This window comes from Rhineura floridana, chromosome 1, assembly GCF_030035675.1.
Source record: "Rhineura floridana isolate rRhiFlo1 chromosome 1, rRhiFlo1.hap2, whole genome shotgun sequence".
NCBI lineage: Eukaryota > Metazoa > Chordata > Lepidosauria > Squamata > Rhineuridae > Rhineura > Rhineura floridana.
The window spans coordinates 209,675,253-209,694,145 of record NC_084480.1 but is presented as its reverse complement, the minus strand read 5'-3'; the positions used below and the strand labels follow the sequence as shown (position 1 = coordinate 209,694,145).

General features: G+C 41.0%; 1 protein-coding gene and 1 long non-coding RNA gene across 10 annotated transcripts in view; one reads left to right on the top strand and one right to left on the bottom strand.

Moving 5' to 3' along the window:
• The window catches only part of CAGE1 (cancer antigen 1), a 36,288-nt gene that overhangs the window by 7,600 nt on the left and 9,795 nt on the right, over positions 1-18,893 (top strand). For 7 of the 9 annotated variants that reach the window (XM_061591460.1, XM_061591490.1, XM_061591511.1 and 4 more), the window contains 7 exons: positions 1,156-1,359; positions 2,074-3,288; positions 7,312-7,434; positions 8,168-8,317; positions 14,318-14,428; positions 17,289-17,369; positions 18,225-18,332. In XM_061591460.1, coding sequence (XP_061447444.1) covers positions 1,156-1,359; positions 2,074-3,288; positions 7,312-7,434; positions 8,168-8,317; positions 14,318-14,428; positions 17,289-17,369; positions 18,225-18,332 — 1,992 coding nt within the window. The remainder of the gene's footprint in view (positions 1-1,155; positions 1,360-2,073; positions 3,289-7,311; positions 7,435-8,167; positions 8,318-14,317; positions 14,429-17,288; positions 17,370-18,224; positions 18,333-18,893) is intronic. The other 2 variants (XM_061591482.1, XM_061591474.1) reach the window with 2 other exon arrangements.
• LOC133367444 (uncharacterized) overlaps positions 11,514-18,893 on the bottom strand; it is a 20,284-nt gene continuing 12,904 nt past the window's right edge. The window contains exon 3 of the long non-coding RNA XR_009758568.1: positions 11,514-12,242. This is a non-coding gene — a long non-coding RNA (uncharacterized LOC133367444). The remainder of the gene's footprint in view (positions 12,243-18,893) is intronic.

Here is an 18,893-nt window from a genome sequence, read left to right as displayed (position 1 = left end):
AGTGAGCTTCATGGCTATGTGGGGATTCGAACCCTGGTCTCTCAGGTCGTATACATAATATGATCTTCCTTGGTTCCTATGTTGAACCACAGTAGCATATGATTAGATTCTCAAACTATAACACTTGATGCATTTTTGTGTGCATCTCAAAACGAGTGAGAGGCAGAGAGAGATGGTGAAGGTTTTTTCGAGAACAAACAAGCACCACATTAAAAATCATATATTTTTCTGCTCCAATGCAATTGTACTTAATGTGGGTGATGAAGAGAAAAAGGAAGCATTGTTAATGGCTTGACAAACGTCAATGATACAAAGTGTATGCAAACCTACCAAAGCCTATCTATTACCTAGCAGCCCTGTATTCTCTATGGAGGCAGACAGCCATCGTAGCTGGTAGCCACTGACAGCCTTAACCTCCATGAAATTGTCTAATCTTTTTAAAGCCATCCAAGTTAGTGTCCGTCACTACCTCATGTGGGAATGAATTACACCATATACTGTGAAGAAGTACTTTCATTGGTCCTGAACCTTTCAACAATTAGTTTCATTGGATGTCCATAAGTTCTATTATAGGAGAGGGAGGAAAAAAATGTCCATTTTCTCCACACCGTACATTATTTTGTATACCTCTTTCATGTCTCCTCTTACTCACCTTTTCTCTAAAATAAAAAGGCCCAAATGTAACATTTCATTATAGGAGAATTGCTCTATCCCCTTGATTATTTTGGTTGCCCTTTTCTAAAGCAGTTTCCCAGGTAGTTGCTGTGAAAGTATGTCACCTACACAGAACATGGAATAGTGGTCAATAGTGGTCCTTGGTATTGCAAAGTTTAATTATCTTATGATTCTTTCAGTAGTAACACTGACTGTGCTCTTTTCAAAGTTCTCTCATTTAACAAGCATGCAATTCTCTCCAATCGTCCCTTTTCTTTGCTGAAAATAGAATTGGAGCAAATAAGTAGCTACCCTAACTTCTACGTTATTTAATTCAAAGAATGCTGTTGGGTTTCACCTTGGCCAAGATGTCCCGCCCACTACTCTGTCTATGGTCTTTTGTAATGAGAAATATGGGACATCCATATATTGTTTGAGTTGGATCCTAGTGTATTTTCATTCCTGGCCAAGTGAAACAACTCTGATCTTTCACATTGACAGATGGACATGGGACAACACACTGAACCAACAAAAGATTTCCAGGACTCAGAGCTCACAGTTTCTCCAGATGCTTTGGATGAAAACCTGGATTACATTCGCACTCTTATGCAGTCAAACAGACACTTAAAAGAATGTCTCAGGAGCAATATAGCACATTGTATCAGCAAAGAGAAAGTGGCTGATAGCACTTCTCTACCAGAAGGTGTAAGATACCTTTTATTTATAACCTATTAAATATTGTAGGATTGATCATGAGGAGTGACAGCATTATCAGTATAACATGCAGCTACTTCAGCAAAAAAAAGCATGGTTCACATTTTGGTCTAACTTAAATGAGGGTATGTTTTTACATGGACGTTCATCACTTCATGACTTGCATGTGTGAGTGAACAATAGCAGATGTAATAGTACAGATTATCACATCCATGGCTTTTTTTGTGATAGTACTCACTGGTACAGAGTACCAGCACCTCTTTTTTGCTGTCCGTGCCAGCCATTTTGTGCTGGTTTCAATGGTACATTTATCAGGATATGAGTACTTGCACCTCATTTTTTACCAAAGAAAAGCATTGATCACATCAAATAGAATGGCTTTTCACATATCTAGGTACTTGTGATTGACATAGTATAATGGCAGAGTACATGATTTGTATTCAAAAGGTCCCAGATTTAATCCCATTTAAAATTCCCAGTGCAAAAGGATGCCATGCCCATGCCAAGATGTACAATGTTGCCCAGTTTATACATCTTACTAGATGAAACTAATGAGCATTCAAAGGCAAGTGTCACGCACATCAGTTTAGAAGCTGTCAGTCCACTTGTTACAGAAAGCAGATCTCATAGAAATTACTTTCCATCCATGATAGTTTGCCTTAATTCTTTGCCTATCTAGTGAGCCAAGCTTTTATTTTAATACAGATTGAAGTGTCCCAAGGACAGCATAATGCTGAGTCTTCGTCTCTCTATTCAGAGAAGTCCTTCCTTATGGAAGAAGAACGTAGGCAAGGGGACAGAGGCGACAAAGGTCTTTTGCAACCCCATACTAACAAGAGCTGTTGCTTGAGTCCTTATGAAGCATCACACAAACTGTGCAAGAGGAACACCCCAGTATTTATTCCAAAGCAATTGCTGCTTCAAGAAGGCGACATGGACTTCAGCAAGGTCATTAAGGACTTAGAACAGGACCAACAGAAGCAACTGTCCCATATTGTAGAACTTCAGCATGGCAATATATTTTTTGAGAAGAAGATTAAAGAAATAGAGAAAGTACTTCTTGAAGAAGGAAATATGGATTTAAACAAAACCATCCAGGTACTAGAGCAGGACCAAAAGAAGCAACAAACCCAAATAATGGACCTTTACTATGATAATGTTTCCTTGGAGACCAGAATTAAAGAGCTGGAGGAGAACTTTCTCAAGAAGCATGACTTTATTGACACCATAAGAAAGCTGAAGGAGAACATTGCTGATCTCACAGAAGCAAAGAACAAAGTCAAGGAGGAGAATGAGGCAGAGAGGTGCCCGAAGAGCATGGAGGATGCTTTAGCCCACCCAGATGATCATCAGCAGGACTTTGAGTCTGACAAAAAAGATCTGATGTGGCAATTGGAAAAGCTTAATGCTGATTATAGGGTCCTTCAAGAAAAGCACCAGGCAGAGACAGAAGAGAAAGTCAGATATAGGATAAAGTGTGCAGAGCTGGACTGCACTCTCCACAAGAAAGAGCAAGAGATACAAGAGTTGAATTGCATCATACAAAAATTGGAGCATGAAGCTAGTGGCATGAGATCAGCTCTGCACAAATTGAAGGAAGAGAGGGAGGACACCGAGAAGCATTCCCTGTCTTTGCAGGCAGAATTGCAGAGGCAGAAGGATGAGAGACTGGCAGAAAGGGAAGAGCTGAGCTGCAAGTACAATAAACTGGTTGCTCAGATTAAACTTCTGCAGGAGGAATTTGAGAATGAACAGGCTGAGATGGAGAAAATGCAGCAGCAGGTCTGTGCATTCAGAACAGAGAAGACTGGACTTCAGCAGCAAATGGCAAAGGACAAACAGCAAACTCGCTTCTTGCAGCTGGAGTCTGCCAGGTGGAAAGAACAGCACGACCAGATTGGAGAGCCACAAACATTGAAGGTATCCAAGGCCGTCCTGAAATCATTGAGTAGGATTAGAATTTTAGGAAGTAGAGCTACATTAGAAGGGCCATATGTCCCTCTAGTCCAACAAGTATCACTAGCATCTATTGACTGATGCCCATGATATCATTGCTGAAGCACCACAATCCCTCCTTTATATCTGCACATTTTTGGTAATTATTTAAAAGACAAACAGGATAGTGTAGTTCTTATTTAATTTTCTACAAAACAATTTCTGGTAGCTCTGAGTAAAAATGTTACTAGTTTCCTGCTGAACACCATTAGTATTCCTGTAATCCTAAAAAAGCTACCATACTATCCTCTTCTCAAAAGCAAGCCATGAAATTTCAGTAACTTTTAAGAAATTTTGTGTGTTTTTAAGGATCTGTGCTCTTGCACTTTTAAAATTTGCATTTTTAAAGGAGAAAACAAGCTTTCCCCATGTCGCTCCAACCTCTGTGGCAAGATTCCCCATCCAGTCCTGTTGTATGTATTTGTTTATTACGGTCACAGACCCAATCAAATAAAATAGTCAGTAAAACATCAGAATAATTAAGATACAGGAATATAAAAATACAACATAAAAGAAAGAAATAGCAGTTAAAAGAGAAGAATCCTCTTACAACTCGTTTAGACAGAGAAGAGGAACTTAGCCACTGACTCTGTTATATACTTACTAAAATCGACTAAGAAGTATTTTAAAAACCAGACCAATGGCCTGCCAGGAAAGTTCCTCATAATTGGGCCGAGTAGTCTATTGCGATCCTCCTTATAAAAATTACATACAAAAAAGACGTGAGCCAATGTTTCAACTTCATCACCACAAGGACACAGCTGGTCTGCATAAGGGGTACCTTGATATCATCCTTCCAAGAGAGCGGAAGGGAGACAATTAAACCTGGCTCTGGAGAATACATGCCGATACTTAGGAATAGTCAGATTCTCCAAATACTTAGCGTGTTGGGGAACAGGAAATTCAGACCAAGATGGATAGGGGAGCACATTTTGCAAGCATTTAATACCGAAAGTTGAAAGTCGATATCCCTAATTTGTTGGTCTAAAATAAATTTGGCAGTCCTGAAATTTTGTGCAAGGATAAAATCAAAAGAAAAACCTAATGAATGCAGTTTAACAATAAAAAATTTAGACCAAGAACTGGTGAAAATGTCTTTCAAAAGAAGGTTTAAATAGCCTAAAGAAGGGTCGCTGAAGACAATCTTCAGCCAATATCTAAAAACAAAGGACCATGCAGCACATTCGATAGAAACAAGGCCGGCCTTGAGACGTAAGCCCGTGGCTGTGACACACCTTGGCATTCCAAATAAAGATCTCACGAATTTTGAAAGGACACTTTCCACAGCTGGATTAAATCCCTGGATCCAAATTGGAACACCATACAGTAACTGAGGCAAGATTTTAGCCTTAAATACCTGGATGGCTGCTGGAATATATTGGGCCCCCTTTGTATAAAAAAAATGAAAAACTGCCTTGGTAGTACTCTGGGCTACCTGCACTGTGTGTTTTCTGTGGGTGGCCCAAGAAAGAGTGGAAGAGAACCCCGGTATTTAAAATGCTTGACTTGATCTATATGTTGCCCGCCAATAATCCACTTATTAGATTGAGGTCGCCTAGAGAAAACCATAAACTTGGTTTTACTAAAATTAATTGTCAGCAAATTGTCCTTACAATAGGCCATGAAGACACGTAATAAACGCTTGAGTCCTATTTTTGATAGAGACGTAAGCACGGCATCGTCTGCATGTAATAGTAAAGGGCATTTGGACTCTACCAGCTTTGGGGGGTGAAAATCAGAACTTAGGCAATATCCAATTAAGTCATTCAAATAGAGATTGAATAGAGAAGGGGCTAGTATGCAGTCCTTAGTAACGGAGATAGAATTTGTTAGGTTGCCATCTACTCCACACTTTACTCGAAGCGTAGTGTGTTGGTGGAGACATCTAATAAGATAAAGCAATCTCTTGTCAATAGAAGAGTGAAGCAATTTGAGCCACAGTTTGTCTGTAGGGATAGAATCAAAAGCTGACTTCAGATCGATAAATGCTGTAAACAAACCATTTCCCAAAGAGGACATATATTTCTCGGCCAGGTAGTGCAGTATACAAGTTTTCATACAAGCTGCTCTTCACCAAATAAAAAGATATTATAAGAACATAAGAAGAGCCTGCTGGATCAGGCCAGTGGCCCATCTAGTCCAGCATCCTGTTCTCACAGTGGCCAACCAGGTGCCTGGGGGAAGCCCGCAAGCAGGACCCGAGTGCAAGAACACTTTCCCTTCCTGAGGCTTCCAGCAACTGGTTTTCAGAAGCATGCTGCCTCTGACTAGGGTGACAGAGCACAGCCATCATGGCTAGTAGCCATTGATAGCCCTGTTCTCCATGAATTTGTCTAATCTTCTTTTAAAGCCATCCAAGCTGGTGGCCATTACTGCATCTTGTGGGAGCAAATTCCATAGTTTAACTATGCGCTGAGTAAAGAAGTACTTCCTTTTGTCTGTCCTGAATCTTCCAACATTCAGCTTCTTTGAACGTCCACGAGTTCTAGTATTATGAGACAGGGAGAAGAATTTTTCTCTATCCACTTTCTCAATGCCATGCATAATTTTATACACTTCTATCATATCTCCTCTGACCCACCTTTTCTCTAAACTAAAAAGCCCCAAATGCTGCAACCTTTCCTCGTAAGGGAGTCGCTCCATCCCCTTGATCATTCTGGTTGCCCTCTTCTGAACCTTTTCCAACTCTATAATATCCTTTCTGAGATGAGGCGACCAGAACTGTACACAGTATTCCAAATGCGGCCACACCATAGATTTATACAACGGCATTATGATGTCGGCTGTTTTATTTTCAATACCTTTCCTAATTATCCCTAGCATGGAATTTGCCTTTTTCACGGCTGCCGCACACTGGGTCGACATTTTCATCGTGCTGTCCACTACAACCCCGAGGTCTCTCTCCTGGTCGGTCACCGCCAGTTCAGACCCCATGAGCGTATATGTGAAATTAAGATTTTTTGCTCCAATATGCATAATTTTACACTTGTTTATATTGAATTGCATTTGCCATTTTTCCACCCATTCACTCAGTTTGGAGAGGTCTTTTTGGAGCTCTTCGCAATCCCTTTTTGTTTTAACAACCCTGAACAATTTAGTGTCGTCAGCAAACTTGGCCACTTCACTGCTCACTCCTAATTCTAGGTCATTAATGAACAAGTTGGAAAGTACAGGTCCCAATACCGATCCTTGAGGGACTCCACTTTCTACAGCCCTCCATTGGGAGAACTGTCCATTTATTCCTACTCTCTGCTTTCTGTTTGTTAACCAATTCCTTATCCACAAGAGGACCTCTCCTCTTATTCCATGACTGCTAAGCTTCCTCAGAAGTCTTTGGTGAGGTACCTTGTCAAATGCTTTTTGAAAGTCTATGTCCACTGGATCACCTCTATCTATATGCTTGTTGACACTCAAAGAATTCTAATAGGTTACTGAGACAGGACTTTCCCTTGCAGAAGCCATGCTGGCTCTGCTTCAGCAAAGCTTGTTCTTCTATGTGCTTAGTTAATCTAGCTTTAATTACCAGTTTTCCAGGGACAGAAGTTAAGCTAACTGGCCTGTAATTTCCGGGATCCCCTCTGGATCCCTTTTTGAAGATTGGCGTTACATTTGCCACTTTCCAGTCCTCAGGCACGGAGGAGGACCTGAGGGACAAGTTACATATTTTAGTTAGCAGATCAGCAATTTCCCATTTGAGTTCTTTGAGAACTCTCGGGTGGATGCCATCCGGGCCTGGTGATTTGTCAGTTTTTATATTGTCGATTAAGCCTAGAACTTCCTCTCTCGTTACCACTATTTGTCTCAGTTCCTCAGAATCCCTTCCTGCAAATGTTAGTTCAGGTTCAGGGATCTGCCCTATATCTTCCACTGTGAAGACAGATCCATGTATGTTTTCAAGATATACACAAAGAACCTAAGCTTGATTATGTTATATTCTGTTCTTATTAGGAGCAGATGCAGTACCAAATGATCCAGATCCTCAGACATAAACTTGGATTACAGAGGGAAGAGTTGAGAAAGAAAGAAGAAATAATTGAGTGGAACATGCACATTCTAGGAAGGTTTCTTTTGGTACGGTCACTTTTCTGTTCTGTTTTAGGCCATTAAGGGCCACACCCCTGGGCTTTATTAATATTATTTTGCATTCTTAGTCCACAATCCAGCACAGAGTGCAAGTATGAGTTCTTGGTCTATCTGTTCGTGCTGCATTCTGGCCAAGCACTTTGCTTTCACAATAAATATGTTGCTGTGAATGCTGATCAAACAGTTTTAGTTAATTGTAATGGGAGAGTCAGATCTTCATGGCACAAATTATAAATAAATCCCTGGACTATGATGAATAAACGGGTCTGTGACGCGAGATGTTCATGAAACCAAAAGTTTCTGTCAAATAATACGCTTGGTTTTCCAAATTGAAATAGTATGACAAAAAAGCAAGATTTTAACTGATTTTCTTTTTTAAAAAATCACAAACTTGCATTTAAATTGGAATCTCTTTTTGAACTCCTGGAATGTATGCTTTAAGCAAAATGTACCTTCGGAGATGTTCATACATTTATGAATACTAGCAGCAGTTAGGGATAAGACAGCATTGATTTTGGAGTAGGTTGTTAGAAAAAAAGAATTCTTTATGTGCTCTTTATATACTTTTCCTTCTACTGGTGTTTGTTTTGAATAAACAAACTGAGGTGAAGGGTAAAACATGTTTTTTAATATGTTTACAGGCCAATGTTCTCCATTCAGCTTGTTTTCAGGTTTCTTTTTTGATATCTAACATACAACTTTGTATCCTCTGGCAAAACAGGACATGAAATCAATGCATTCAGATTTGTCCATCAGAAGCCTCCACGGTGAAGAAGATCATTTCAACTCTCCCTATGTCCAGAAAGCATCTCACCTCTTGTCAAAAATCCGCAGTCTTCTGGCCCTTGCAGAAGGATTACTTACCTGCCAGGTAATACAAAACAGCTCTTTTCAATAAGCTAAAACATGAATTCTGTGGTCCATCCAGAACTGCCGATCACCCAGTATACGCTGTACTGTATATTTCCAACAAGACTGAAATAAAGGATCTTTCATCTCTGCCAGTAAAACAAATCAGTCTTTATTGTAGTCCCTTCCCTCAGTTTTCTTCATTCTTTAGTGCATAGGCAGAGCACACGTTACCATTTATGAAGTAACTGCACTTCTCTGGCTTCTACATCATCATTAGCCATCAGACATAAAACAAACGGAACATTCTCTGCCTGGTGTTTTTGTTTCTGGTTTTTTGGCGGGGGCAAAGATAACAACAAAAAGGAAATGCCTAGAACAGTGCTGTGCAATGGTTACCTGTCCAAGGCAGCTAAGATTTTGTCTGCACCTGTACATTTGAAACAGTGTTGGCCATTTTGTGTTTTCTTGTGATGTCTTTGCAGAATGGGATATGCCTACAGAGGAAGACTGCGTTAAAATATGGGTGCATGGTGCCATTAGGGCTGTTTTAAGCCTTGGGAATGGCATATTTTCTCTAGATATCTCACAATGCTGACAAACTTTCCCCCTGTCCCTGTAGTGCCGAATAGTGTCACTTTATGATAGAACACTCATCAGAAAGTGCCACGTAATGGATAAAATGATCACTTCCAACTTCTTCCCATAGCAGTCATGGAATGTTAGTGGTGTATGTGCCCTTAGAGCAACAGAGACAACACGATCACAGGGTTACACATGCCTCATAATTTTTAAAAGGTGAACACCCTATGGATCTGTGGAGGGAAGGGAGTTATTTTTTACGTACTCTATAATAACAAAACCCAGCTCCCATTCCAATAGTTCTCCTAAACCTGTGCCACTGCCATAATTCAGTATCAATTATCCCCTCTAATCCTTTAATTTACCAACATCTTTGGGGTAGAGGCATGGTACAAAGCCAGTCAGATACAGATATTATACTTAACAAAGATATTTATGTTTGTTATTCTCTCCACCGCAGTTTAAGCATCACCAGCACTATAACTAAGGACTGTGCTGGAAGCCTCGTTTTCCAACCCTTTACTGAACTCTTGAAGCCCAGGCCTGTCTTGCTATAGTGTTCTGGACATTTCCCTCTAGTTCCCCTGACAGTTCACATCCCAAGCTGCTTCTCACTTCTCTGAGTGCTGCAAAGAGGTTCTCCCCTGGTCTCTTCAGCCTAAGCCAAGTGATTCAGCTCTCTCCAGCAAGTCTTCAGCCACCAAGCCACTCCATCTGCCTCTCGGGTCTTCCTTCTTCCCCAGTCCTCTTTCTCGATTGTCTTCTCCTTCTGGCTGACACCAAGCACCAACAGCTGCAACCTCTATCCAAGCAGTGACCTCACTGTTGACCAGTACCTGACCATGTATGTACACGTCTTCTCCCCCGTCTAGTCTAGCCCCAGCCAGTCACGCTGTCTAACCGAAAATTCTAAACCTGCATCCACCAATTGAAATATGCATAGCTTTGATCCTTCTTTTGCATATTGACAGTTCTAATACCAACCTTCCTCACAGCTGTCAGTGAAGGCCCAAGCGACAGTTAAGCTAACTTTTACCAGACTAGACAGAAAATTTCCTACATCAGATACCTTACAGTATATGCTATACTACAAATGTCAGAACGCATTACACAATTCCCATTAAAACTTAATTCAGATCAACAGGATCACATAGGAAACACCCTGTTCTCCCCTTCTGTTCTGCATGTGGGTCATTTAGCATTTGGAACAAATACTAGCAAGGTAGTACAGTATACAAGTTTTAATTAATCATGTTCTGGCTAGTTTCCCCAGCTTTATTGTATCCTATCCCCCTAGACTTTTAGCCCTTCATAAATGCAAGGTTCTGTCCCTCCTTATTATGAAGATACTTTAGCAGACATAGGGCCAGTTCAGGCAATCACGACTAGAAATCTTGTAAGTGCAGTGGGGTTACTTGGTCTGTGTATGGGTACTTCCCACACATGTGTCATGTAATCTGTGATGTGGGCTGTACATGGGTCCACTTGAACAACAATCCTCCCATCCTCTTTAAGGGGCAAGAATTGCAGACATTGCACGAACAGATGTATATACCATGTCACACATTATGGTGTATGGTTGGTGAGGGGTATGCATGTAGGCCCACTTTGGCCAACCAGAGCACTATGAGCTCCATGGTTGTTTTCATAAAGCTCAGGTGGCCAGCCCTGGCTCCCTTCAGTAAAACACAAAGCTGTTTCAAGAATAAACAAACAATGGGATTGCATGGCCCATGGCTTGAGCTATTTAGTTTGGCATCACACCACTGGTGTCTGCAATCCTACTGCTAGGGCCATCCTGTTGCACCCAAAGGACAAATGGGGCACTTACTCCAGAGGGCATCCATTTCCAGTTTAGTAGCAAATGTAAAAGCAAGAGTCATTATGCAAAACAAGTGACCACCCCAAAGGAAAGGTACAGGAGAGTTTTGACTACAGAAAGGAGAATAAAGAAGTTTTTTAAAAAGCATAAAGCTGCTTTATACTATCACTACTACAGTAACCAATGATCTGACAATATAAAGCAGTTTCATGTGTTATTTTTTCTGCTTCTCTGACTGGCAGCAGCACTCTCTGCTGACATCATTTAACAGGAAATGAGAGAGATTGATTCTGAGAACTTAGGCACGCAATGCATGTGCTGTACCAATAAGCTGTAGCCCCACCCCAAGAAGAGCTAGGAGGATAGAATGTAGCCTATGGAGGTGGGTAGAAATCATGGCTCTGGATATCCATCCAAGGTAACTGGTTTGTGAATTGCAGCTAATTTTTCTTGCTCGCTGCAGCCTGTTTTATATCCCTTTGCCTGCATTAGTTCACAAGCGCTAGCTTAAATTGATAACTCCTTAAGTTACATTTGCATGAGCATGAAAGCAAAATGTGAGAAAAAGTCTTTATCATTCACATTTCCTGCAGGACTAAACAAGAGGAAGGATTTGTTAATACAAAGGATCAGTTGTGTATTAGTACCTTTGGCAACAGATTCAAATGGTAGTGTGCATCCCAACATCTTGCCATCATTTTTTTTAAAAAAAACTCTGGAAAACATCAGATCACTGCTCTAAGTCAGCTGAGTAGCATTTTTTTTCCAACTCTGGAATCACTACTCTAAGCAGAGTAACAATTTTGAATTCCATTAGACCTTTTTGGTGCAGAATAGCTCTATGTTTAGTGTGGAGTTTGCTAATTCAACAAGATTGTAATGATGCCCACAATTGCCCAAAATGTAATCATTCATAGTTAACATATAAAGGAGGGCAATGTTGTTCAGTAACATTTTCTAATGGATTTTTCTTTCTTCTTACCACTAATGAGTGTAACTAGAAGAGGAGAGAATGTTTCTTACATATTAGACTGTCCCATGCTTCATTCAATTAATCTTGATTCCTTCCAAGAAATATACATTGTGGTTGATGTGTGGTTGTACTCTCCAGTCACAATATATGCAACACAGAAGGGGGCTGAACTGATCCTGTTTCATTCAAGTAGCCACATGAAGAGGTTACATAGGGCATGGAATGTAAATCACTTCTGAAAACTGGAAATACTTTACCATGGGATTATGTGGATCTATGTAATTCCTTGGGGTGCTTCAAGACAGCCACCTCCCCTACTACTGGTAGCACTAAACAGGAAGTAAGAGAAAAAGCACCCCTGCAAAGAAGTACCCTCCAACCTGATAAGGTTAGAGTTATCATTGCTGGTTATGCACAATGGTTGCTGTGCCACTTATGTATATCTTGCTAATTTATTTGGACTGGCAGTAATCCTAATAGGGATCAACATAATCGCCATATGGATTGCTGGTCTCAAGTGTGCTGATATGGCACATCCATTACTTGGATCTTCTGACGTCTGGAAATGCCCTAATTAAACAAACAACAAATGATGAGTGAGCAACTCTTTTTTTAACTGTTTATCAATATGAAATACAGTCCTAGAAAAGGGAAGCAGACAAAATAAAACCAAAAAAGTAAACTCCAACAAAACAAGGAACAATACAGTATTGGCTCCATGTCCTACAAGTCGTTAACTTGACCGGAAAATTAAATAATGAGTTTTAGTACCCACTGATCAGCAACATTGTTTGAGCAGGAGGGTCTGCAGGGTGTGGACCAGAGGAGAGGATTAGCGTTAGGATTCTATGATTTTTGTTTTTAATATTGTAAGTTGCTTGGAGACCTTAAGGTATCAAGTGACTAATAATAATAATATGATTCTGGATATACAGGGGGTTCACATCAACATTCTTAAGGAAGTGTGGGAAGCTGACTTAGGGGGTCAGAATTCTGGACCAAGACTGGGATAATATTTGGCAGTTTTCAAATCGATTTTGGCCTTGACAAGAGAAGCCTCACTGGAAGTCATACACCATGAGCAACTCTGAAAATCAGTGGGAAAAGAACAGTTTTGATGCTTCTAAAGAGGGGTCAACTCACTCCTTTTCCCTGACAGAAATATCTTTCTAATCTTCTGTCTGTAATTTGGTGTGAAACACTGATATGGGTTTGGGGAAGGGGCATTTGCAGGGGAGCTTTGTCAGGTGGGAGGGTATCCTTAACTCTCCTCCTCCTGCCAATTCTCTTCCACAATCCTTCCCATTTTTCCTTTAGCAGGAGGGATGCTAGAAATAATCCCAGCTGAGGAATACGGCTTCAGTAAAAGGAGGAAAATAGTGGGTGGGAGTGGGCTGGAAATGTTCACTACTGCCCTTGAATTGCTGTTTCCTAGCAAACGTGTATGGGAAATACAACTCCACCCTGAACAGTTGGGTAAATTTTCTAAGGAACAGATAGTCCATTTTGCTACATTTCTAAAGGTATCTATATGCTTGTCACTGTTTACTGCAAATAAATATAACAAAACCATATAACTATACATTGTCTTGCTATGTAAAGGACCTCTTGACATATCTTTCCTGTTTTAATCAACACCCTTTACATTGTTATTTGTTTCTATATTTATAATATGATAAGTGAAGCTGCCAAGTTATTCATATAAAGCAAAGGTGTGGAGCCTCTGTTCCAGGCCAATCATGGCCTTTTCGGAGGTCCCATTTGGCCCCTGAGGCCATTTCCCCAAACCACGCCTACCAGCTGATGTCATTAGTGACATCAGCTGATGAGTGAGAGAACAGGGTTTAATCCTGCCATGGTTGTGTGATCCTGTTCCCAGTAGAGAACAAGATTGCACAGCAAAAGTGGCAGGATTCACAATCTGAGCAGGGATTAAAGCACTTTTGCAACTTTTGAAGGAGCTCACATGTGCATGCAAGCTACTTTGGAGATGCCTTTGCAAAGGCTTTAAGATAGCACCTGCGCTCCCGTTTGCTCAAACAGGAGATTGAGGGCAATCTTAAAGCCTTTGTGAAAGCCTCCCCCCTTCTCCCATTACTTGCCTGACATTGGGGACAAAGTAGGGGAGGGGAGACGTGGAAAAGCCTTTGCAAGTCTTCTCCCTCCTCCTTCAAGTCCATGATGTGGGGAACTTAAAACGGGGAGAGTGGAAGACTCGCAATGCTTTTTCAAAGTCTCCCTTCCCCCTCCAAGTCTCTGCTGTTGGGAACTTAATAGGAGGGGGGAGACTTGGAAAAGCCTTTCTACAGGTGGTGCTGGAAGGGAGAGAAGGAAACCAGTGTGATTCCGAAGGACCAGCAGCAAGTGCTGGTTTCCTCTTTTCCTTTCCAGCAGCAGCAATGGCGGCGGGGGGGGCAAAAGTGAGAAAGAAGCTTCTCCTCCTCCCTGTCGTCCCTGGATTTATTGATTTCTCAAAACATGCAAACCATTTTCTCACGGTACAACAGTTTCCTCCCCAACACACAATTTAGGGATTACAGTTCTATAAGCCGATTAGAGATTCGGCTTTCATTACAAATAAAGCATTGAGTCTTGGGAAACAATTTGGCATCTGTTGAAACAATGTTCATTTTATTGTTTGATAGGACACAGATAATCAGGCAATTGCTGAATGTTCCACGAAAAGTGAAACTGTTATTGAGCTGAAGGGAAAAATGAAGAGCCTGTCATTAAAAAAAAAAAGCTTGGAGAAAGAGGTAAGGGCAGTTGTTTTCCCTCCCAATTCTGATTGCTGTATGGTTTCAGGGCCACTTGAATGTTGCAGGTGTCAGAGCATTCCTGGCATTAACTCTCATGTCAAAATAACTATCTTCTAAATGTGCTATACTTTGAAGACGACTTGGAAACTGCAGCAGATGCAGAATACAACTTCAAGACTGTTGACAGGAATAAAGTGGTCTGAGCATATAATACCAGTTCTGGTGCAGCTGCACTGGGTGTCTACATGTTTCCAAGCCAATTCAAAGTGATGGCTTTAACCTAGAAAGGCCTATATGGTTCAAGACCCTAATATCTGACAGAATGACTTGAACGTATCTGGGTCCTGTGTTCACCATCTAAGGCCCTTCTCCAGGTGCCCCCTCTGAAAGAGGTTTGGAGGATGGTGATAAGAGAGAGGGCCTTTTCATTTGTGCTCCCTCCCCTCATCTATGGAATGCTCTTCCCAGCAAGGCCTACCTGGTGAGGGCATTAACATCCTTTCAGTGTCAGGTTAAGATATACCCTTCTCCCAGGTTTTTGCAGGGATATGGTTATCATGCTTATTGCTCTCTCTCTCTCTCGTGTGTGTGTGTGTGTGTGTGTGTGTGAGTGAGTGAGTGAGTGAGTGAGAGAGAGAGAGAGAGAGAGAGAGAGAGAGAGAGAGAGAGAGAGAGAGAGAAAATCATCTGAGTGGGGATGTTTTATTGCCAAACTTGATGGTTGCTTTTTATTTGTGTATGTAAGTCACCTAGAGATGTTCTGTATTAGGCAGCAAATAAAGCTAATTATCAATACATAAATTCACCAATAGGCAAAAAACCTTGCGGTTTAAGAATGTACCTATAGCCCACAGATACCTCTATCAAACTTTAAAAAGCAGGGAAATTGGGCAGCTATAGTGAATGCACCAGGGGAGCAGGAGACCTGACCTCCTGTCTGAGAAATTGGACTGCCCTACAAAGTTGTCAAAATGCAAACAAAATTTGGGTTGGTCTTTCACAGTCCAATCCACTTCCTATGTAGCTTGGAAGATTTTGGAAAAACCAACCCAAATTGTGATTAGGCAAGCCAAGCAGGTGTGAGTCTGGCTTTTAGAACTCTGACAGTTGGTTCTTACTGAGCATGCCCAACATTATCAATGAGTTCAAGCCAAAATATATTAAATTAATTAAAAATCAGCCAGGCATTTTTTTAACTTTTAAACTGCAGAAGATGGTCAGAGTATGGGGCAAGGTCAGTAATAGGATTACAGGTAGTCTGTGAACATAGCTGATTTTTAATGAATTTCAACAGATTATGAGAAGTTTGAGAGAGAAAAAGTCCAAAAGGCGTCTGGGTTTTTTCTCTCTCTCTTTAGACTTTGAACTCTCAATTCTTTCTGACTTTTGTGTATCTCCATGAAAATTGAGAGGTTTGTTAAGCAAGCGTTTCTGAGTTCAGGGCTATTAAGTTTTGTAAGGTTTTGTTTTGAAATGAGCTTATGGGAAGCATCAGAATCGCATGAGGGGTATTTTCAATTTAACATTGCGGAATGTGAAAAATCCACGCTGGCTATAGCATCCAGCCACTCTCCTGGCTGTATAATAACTGGCAGCAATTCACACACAGCACTTTAAAGGCCACTTTAAAATGTGCTCCCTGGAGGCTGACTCTATGCAACAAAAGTTGCTTGACTGCAGCAATCTATCAGGCAGATTATCTTTCTATCTCTCCGCTAAGTACCTGTTCCTAGTGGATGTGATGTAGTTATGCGAATACAATTAATGTGCAATTATTTTGTTGTTGTCTTGTTCCACCCATGGGGGAACCTGAGGGGCATCAGAGCACCAGAGTTGGGAAGTTTTACCGTTCCCTACAGCTGTGGTCCTGAAAATAATCTCCCCTAACTTCTAGATGCATTGGGAGGGAAACTTCTGTTAACAAATGTGGGTTTGCAGTATCACGGACATGTGATATGCATGAGAAACTGCTATTGACAGAATCAGCTATGAAGATAATTGAAAGAAACCTCCATGTAGCTCTTGCTCATATTTATTTACCATACCATGTTTTTACTCAAAAGAGCTCAGATGTAGTTCTTAGATCCTCACCATCACTACCACAGGTAATAAGAAGAGCCTGCTGGATCAGGCCAATGGCTCATCTAGTCCATCATGCTGCTCTCACAGTAGCCATCCCAGATGCCTATGGGAAGCCCACAAGCAGAACCTGAGTGCAACAACACTCTCTGTGACTACCAGGAATTTTATGGTGACAAGAAATGTGATACGTAGCCAATACTGGTGAGGGTGATATTCATCCATATTATACAAAAAAGTCAAAAGATCACATTCTAAAAGCAATAAATAACAGCTAATAAAAATCTAATCTGTAAGACTGATAGCATACTATGAGGAAAAATCTCTGCATATATGATACAAGATATATAAATCCATAAAGTTCCCCTTATAAATCCAGGTTGGATGCCACTTGCAGCTATGCTTGATGGGAAATTGGTCTATTGATCATGAGAATGCAGACCAGTAGCAAACTGACTTCATAAGGATCAATTGTCATATAGACAAAAGCAGTAATTTTTAACTATCAATCACTATATGTCATATAAAATAAATGATAAACAAGCATTTGGAATGCCGTAAGTACAAGGACAGTTATTAGGTGTCAATAAACGTGCATTCGTAGGATGCATGGCGATATGGATAAAAATTACTGCCTTTTGGATAGATAAGTCTTGTCTGGGGATATATTTATAGCTTATAAGAAAGTCTGGTGAGAAGCAAAACACAACTGAGTGAAATATATTCTATTTGTCCTTTCTCTGTCTCTTGTGTATAATTCATCACTGTAAATATTTAGTTGCAGAAACACAAGGAGCATATAGCAGCCATGAGGAAATTAATAATTAACGAGAAGTTGTCTGAAGACCATGATACTATGGTGAGTTCAATATTATGAAAAAGTACAGAAATTAAAAGAAAGGGAGAGGGAGAACTGGGGTTTGTGTTTTAAGAACATAACAACATGAGAAGAGCCTGCAGGATCAGGCCAGTGGCCCATCTAGTCCAGTATCCTGTTATCATAATGGCTAACCAGACTCCTGAGGGAAACCTGCAAGCGGGACCTGAGCACCCTTCCCCCGCCCCCCGTGATTTCCAGCAGCTGGTATTCAGAAGCATACTGCCTCTGACTGTGGAGGCAGAGCATAGCCATCATGGCTAGTAGCCTTGGATACCGTTATCCTCCATACCATTATCCTCCGTGTTGACCATTAATTTAAAACAGTTGTATTAATATTGCTGGTTAATATAGTTCCTATATACAGGCATACCCTGCTTTAACATACGCAATGGGACTGGAGCGTGTATGTAAAGTGAAAATGTACTTAAAGTGAAGCAATTATCTATGCATGTACTGCACGGCAATCGCCACTAGATGGCAGCGGCGTCATGCCATTAAGTGTCCGTTATTGCGAAGCGCGTACGTTAAAGTGGGGTATGGTGGCGTATGGAGCATGTACTTTATAGCGAGGTGACGTTAAGTGAAGCGACTTTAAGCGGGATATGCCTGTACACTTACCTGAAGGACTTAGCCATGGGATAAATACTGCAAACCTACATAAACATATTAAAGGCATACTACTCTAAGAAAAGCAGCAAAAATAGGCTGCATTCCTAAACAGACTAACTAGGGAGTAAGAGGAATGGAGCTCACAGGGATTTACTTCCAAGTGAACATGCTAGGCTTACACCATTAAAGGCTAAAATCTTGTCCTGAATGGGTATTTATTCACAGGCTACAGAAGCTGGTGAAGAGGAATCTGATAGTGGCGCAGACCTGCCTGATCTTCTGAGATCAAAGCTGGGTGAACACAACAAGCAAAGTGATGAGCTCCATGGTGCGGTGAGGAGAATCAACAATGAGAGAAAGGGGGCTTGGGAATCATGTCCATAAAATGCAATGTATGATGTTGCTTCCACTACCAGAAAAATATGATTAATGTTCTAGTTGGCAAGACTTGAATCACTGAAAGCTTTTCAGAAAACATTGGTGGGAATTCTGTACCTGATTCTGATAGATGCATAATGGAAAATCTCCCCCCTCATAGTTGTCCCAGGGGATCAGTTTTTAGCCACAACAGCAACAGAGGAATTGACTTGAAGTTATAGGAGCATAGATTATTGGAGTCAGATTATCCCTGTCAAGACAGGGTTATAGCTAGACTACCAGCCAAAGCTGGTGGGTGGCATTCCACATCACCTCAGGTGACAACAGTAGATCCAAGAGGACCTCCAAACTATGGTTGTGCTGTTTCAGAGCATGTGTGACCCTGTCTACAGCTAGGTTATTCTCAGAATAGAAACATGTTCACTGTTCTGCCAGTTCCAGTGCTTCTCCAGCTCTCTCTTCTGAAAACAGGGGCACACGATGCTACTCAAACCCTGCCCGTTTTTACTGTAAAAC